The sequence below is a fragment of the Solanum tuberosum genome, unplaced genomic scaffold (assembly GCF_000226075.1).
Source record: "Solanum tuberosum cultivar DM 1-3 516 R44 unplaced genomic scaffold, SolTub_3.0 scf00875, whole genome shotgun sequence".
NCBI lineage: Eukaryota > Viridiplantae > Streptophyta > Magnoliopsida > Solanales > Solanaceae > Solanum > Solanum tuberosum.
The window spans coordinates 28,657-34,461 of NW_006239825.1; the positions used below are offsets into that span (position 1 = coordinate 28,657).

The following is a 5,805-nucleotide window of genomic DNA, read 5'->3' on the forward strand; positions in this document are numbered from 1 at the left end:
CCAATCCAAAATAAGGGAATTTCTAGTACTTTTCTTTAGTTCAAATCAAAATGAATGTTTTTTTCAAAGCTCTAAAGTTACCCTCTCTCTAATTGAATTTTCAAATTCAACACTACTTATTCCTACTTTGAAAAAAATCTTGAGGAAATTAAAGTAAAAAAGAAAAATATTTTCAAACAGTAATCATTCAATTAGTACAATTGATTATCTTTCTTAAAAAACAAATATTCATTTATTTTGAATTGAAGAGATAAGAGGGTCATCTCAATGTCATTCCTCACTAAAATACCTCATCAAGCATTACATGAAATAAATACATTTTTTTTAAAAGGCAATCAGTTTGCCCTGTTTTTTTTTTTAAGCCAGATGCATTAAGATTAGGAGTTTGGGATTCTAAATTTAGGACAGATCAGAAAAATATTGCAAAACATGAGTGTGAAAGTCATTTCCACCACCCTTTCTTATTATTGAGTTGTCAATCAATTTTGTTAAGGGTTCACATCAGGGGCGTATACAGGAGGGGGTAACCGGGTTCACGTGAACCCATGGTCCCCTCCCGAAATCATATATAGTAGTGTTATATTTTTAAAAATATTTAAATATAGATGCGTGAACCCAGATTCGAAGTATCATATAATGTAGTACGATGATGATTGGGTGCACCTCTCTAGATGAAATTAGAAATTTGAATCTTTTATCTATCTTGTTTTAGTTTTCTTTCTAAGATTTTGTAACTGGTTTGGATAAATAAAAGTTAATTTTGGACCTATGATTTTAAAATTTTAATGATTTTCAGTAAAAAGAATCTAACCAATCAAATTTATGTCTTAGATCCACCTTTTTGTAATAGTGCACCCATTATCTATAAATCTTGAATACGCCTCTGGTTCACATATTAATATACATATATATATTTATTTAATTTTCCAATACAAATACGAAATTTACTCTGTAAAAAAAACCCACGAACCCACACGTTGTTGTGAGCACTTGCACAATTATTTTCAGTATAATCTAAAGTACAGTAAGTATTAATAGCTGCAAAACTGGCAAATTTGTGTAAAGGAATCAGAATGTTTTCTGTAGGCTGTAGCAGCAATCTTTCCAAGTTCTCAATCAACTATTATTGGAAGGAGGACATACAATACTAATATTAATACTTATCAAGCAAATTATCTAAGCTTTCGTCTTTGGCCAAATTTGTGTTCCAGAAGAACAAAATTAAGGAGCCAAGCAATGGATCCTTCACGTCATTTGGCTGATTTTGAACCAACACTTTGGGGAGACCATTTTCTCTCCTACACTCCTCAACAAACAGTAAACGCGCCGCGCTGCGCCTTCTCTTCTTAAAATACATTTGAGTTGTATCGTTTAATTAATGAAAATGATTATTTATCCATCCGCAGGAAATTAGTAGCCAAGAGAAAGTTGAAGTTGATGAATTAAAAGTGATGATCAGGAAAACGTTGGTGGAAACTCCTGACAATAGTACACAAAAACTTGTGTTGATAGACAGAATTCAACGATTGGGAGTAGCATATCATTTTCATAATGAAATCGAAATATCCATTAAAAACATTTTTGATTCTCAACTACAGAGTGAGACTAATGATGACAATCTTCACGTTGTTGCTCTTCGTTTTCGACTACTGAGGCAACAACGCCATTACATCTCTTCTGGTAACTTTTATATATATATATATTCTGCAACTTCTTCGTTGTTTTTCCTTTTCTTTACTTACTTTTTGGCCCATTAGCTTTTCTATCTAATTGTAACTCTTACCTTACACTCATGTACTAGCTGGTAATTAAAGGCAAAATACTTTGGAAGAACTTAAAATTTGTAAAGAGCTTCAGATACTAATTTCACGTGGTACCTGCTTTTCCCATCATAATTTTGTTTATCAAGATTTAGATAGATGAAATTGAAGAAATTTCCTATTATATGTTGCTTCCGTTAGGATTTGAATATGAGGCTTCATGATTTATAAATTATTTTATTGACCACTATAGGCTACTACCAAGGGCAAGAAATTCGTACTCGCTTCGTCTTATTTGATGTGGCATCTTTTTCTTTTTAGTTCGTCCTAAAAAAATGTTAAATTACTATAATTGAAAATAACTAAATTTAAAAATTTCTTTTTACATTAATGAAATGATTTATAGTCAGACAAATATCTAAGGATTATTTTAGACCTTAAATTTTAAAAATCTTTATTTTTACCATAAATATCATGACAAGTTAAATAGCGTCACATGAGATAGGACAGGAGGAGTAATTCAAGTAAGCATATACTTCATATTTTGTTCTTTAACGATTAGTATAAGGATGAAAGTTTTATCCTTCAGGTAACCTAGTGATTAGACAAATATCCAATCCATCGAATATGTATTTTTGTTATAATCAATACATAAATTAAGTAGTGCCTAATCCCCACAATTATGATTTTTTTTTATTAAAAAAAACTTTATTGTCAACAACGATAAAAGTGGAAACATATAACTTTATTGGCAGGGTGTGGAAATTGTTGATGAGAAAACATGTTGATGGATTAGTGAAAAACTATGGAAATTACCAAACAGAAATAAATAAACAAACTAGATTTTGCTATATATTAATTTTAAATATAAAGTTTATACAGACTGTACTTTTGCACAATTTATTAAATTTGGAAAAGTGCTTGTATGAATTTGCTCGTTAGATTCAGAGTTGATGTGATAGATTATAGATTAAAATTACATTCTAAAAAATTTTATACACACGTAGACGGGTCAATGTTTTATTTTCTTTTATTTTATTAATCATGCATCCTATTGCAAAGTTTTTTTAGGTCAAAATTAACATAAACATGATGATTTAACCAGATGTGTTCAAGCAATTCATGGATCATAACGGAAATTTCAAGGAAACACTTATTAATTATGATGTCCAAGGATTATTGAGTTTGTATGAAGCATCACATATGAGAATGCACGATGAGGAGATTCTTGAGGAAGCTCTTATCTTTACCACCACTCGTCTCGAGTCCCTACTCCCCAACTTGACCAATAACTCACTTAAGATTCAAGTTACTGAAGCGTTAAGTCAGCCTATTCATGAAACAGTACCAAGGGTAGGAGCAAGAAAATACATACACATTTATGAAAACATCAAATCACATAACGATTTACTATTGAAATTCGCGAAATTGGATTTTAACATGTTGCAAAAGGTGCATCAAGACGAGCTTAACGAGATATCAAGGTATGTATATATTCATTCATGTTATATCCCCTTCCTAATTAAATGAATACGCGATAAATGTATGTACTATGATATTAATAATGGTCTCGATCACTATATATATATATATGTACGTAGGTGGTGGAAAGATTTGGATATTGCAAACAAATTACCATATGCAAAAGACAGATTTGTGGAGAGTTACTTTTGGATAATTGGATTGTCTGTTGAGCCCCAATATAGTCGATTGAGAAGAATGTTAACAAAAGTAGTCAACATGAACTCTATTGTTGATGATACTTACGATGCTTATGGAACCCATGATGAACTTGTGTTTCTTACTAATGCAATTGAGAGGTAACCTATTTAGTTTTTAATACGTAGGTCGTTTGATCAATAATATATCATTATGTGTTAGGATTATTTTAGTATATTTTTCTAAATCATCTTATTTATCACTGCAATAGCTTGCAATTATAATTACCTTTCACATGTTGCTCTTGATATTATTTCGATCCCAACAAATTCAACTGTCAAGTGCAGATGGGACATAAGTGTTATGGATTCATTACCACCATATATGAGAATTATTTATCAAGAACTTCTCAATATCTACGATGAAGCAGAAGAAGTATTGGCCAAAGAAGGCAAATCGAATAGCGTAATCTACTATGCAAAAAATGAGGTATAGTTTGGGAAAATCCAAAATCCAACTTAGTCTATTCTTGCTTAAGCTACATCTAACTATAGGTTAAAAAAGAAATTGTTGACATTTGAATCAAAAGGAAGATATGGTGTTAGTGTTGGGGCATAGTTTGGGAAAATCCAAAAATCCAACTTGAAATTTGAACTTTCTAGATTTTTTTGTTTGAATTTTTAGATTATGAATTGAATTTCGAATCTGGGATCTTGATACCTATATTTGTCCCTACCAATTAGACATAAGACCATCCACCTAATACTAAGTTCAATAAAAACAACACCTTACTATATCAATCAATATATTCTATAGTCTATTCTATTAGCTAATAAATTGTGCAAACTGAGATGCATTCACCAAATTGCACAGCACATATAAGGATTGAGTAGTGCAGTTGATTTGAATATGAACAATTATTAGTAGGGAACTTACATAAATCGCACTCGTTTAGGAGCTAATTACTTAGATACACTCTAGTTTGCAATATTACATGTCTTACTAGATTTTGATGCACCCTGATACGTTCAGATATGCCTAGATATATGTATCTCAGGATACATGAGCTCAAAATTAGGTGTAATTTGTACTAGATACATTGTATTCAATTTGATTCACATATATTTGGGATACATAACAAATCTCGCTCGCCTCCCTCGCCTCTATCCATCTCGCTTGCCACTCTCCTATGTATCTAGTATCCAAGATACATGTGAATCACACGATATACATACATATTCATGTATCTAGTGTGATTCACATGTATACAAATCTCGCTCGCCTCCCTCCCCCATCTCGCTCGCCTCTCGACCTATTATATTGTATCAGGTAGCAAAAGTACATGTTTCTAAGTGTATCTTCCTCAATATATGATAGAAAACTCTTAATTAGTGGTAAAATACGTAGTATTTTAAATGTATAAGTAATAATAGTATAAAATTTGATAGTGAAGACCGTCTAATTAAGTAGTTTCTCCTATTATTATGATCTAGCTAGATTAGGATTTTATAATGATTTCAATGTTTGGTATTTTGTTGTAGTGGAAAAAATTGACGGCTGCCTATATGAAGGAAAGTGATTGGTTGAATGCTGGTTATATTCCAAAATGTGATGAATATATGAAAAATGCAGTAATAACAGCTACATGTATGCTTTATGTAACAAATTCCTTGGTTGGCATGGACAAATTGTATATGACCAAAGAGAATATTGAGTGGCTAACAAATGGGCTTTTGGTTGCACGTTCTGCTGGAGCAATCTGTCGATGTATGGATGATATTTCTGATCATGAAGTAAGTATAACACAATGTAACATACAAAATTAAAAGCAATTATATAGATGTTGTATTGAATATTTGTATTGTTATTCGTAGGTTAATCAACAAAGAGGACATGTTGCTTCAATTGTTGACTGCTACATAAAAGAATATGAAGTTTCAAAGGAGGAGGCGCATGTTGAGATTCGGAAGATGGTCACGAATGCATGGAAGGATATAAATAAGGAATTCCTTTTTCATAAGGATGTACCATTTTTCGTCCTTGAACTAGGTTTAAATTTTGCGCAATTGGTAGATACAACTTTTGGAGATGGTCATGACGAATATTTTTTTTTTTTTTTTTATTTTTTTTTTTACCATTAGACAGTGTCTAGCGGTCTTTTATTAAACATAAAAAATATCAATAGGGACAAGTACAAGCAAGGGGGGCTAGGCCTTACCTTACTAATCCTAATGAAGTACCTAACTTCTGCTACCTAACAAGCATGAAGAAAATAAAAGCTAGAGAAAACTAAGTATTTTCTAATCATCACAGAGTTTATAATACACTCCATGATGATATTACAAATGAGGATGCTTAAATAATGTAAAAATATGTCAATCAAGAA

At 31.3% G+C, this 5,805-nt stretch overlaps 1 protein-coding gene across 1 annotated transcript in view; it reads left to right on the top strand.

Annotated features, from left to right (window-relative positions):
• Window positions 1-1,099: 1,099 nt before the first annotated feature.
• The window catches only part of LOC102587916 (germacrene C synthase-like), a 6,801-nt gene continuing 2,095 nt past the window's right edge, over window positions 1,100-5,805 (top strand). Inside the window, exons 1-7 of the mRNA XM_015305647.1 lie at window positions 1,100-1,317; window positions 1,407-1,680; window positions 2,866-3,244; window positions 3,362-3,580; window positions 3,767-3,908; window positions 4,961-5,212; window positions 5,294-5,522. Coding sequence (XP_015161133.1) covers window positions 1,237-1,317; window positions 1,407-1,680; window positions 2,866-3,244; window positions 3,362-3,580; window positions 3,767-3,908; window positions 4,961-5,212; window positions 5,294-5,522 — 1,576 coding nt within the window. The 5' untranslated portion in view covers window positions 1,100-1,236. The remainder of the gene's footprint in view (window positions 1,318-1,406; window positions 1,681-2,865; window positions 3,245-3,361; window positions 3,581-3,766; window positions 3,909-4,960; window positions 5,213-5,293; window positions 5,523-5,805) is intronic.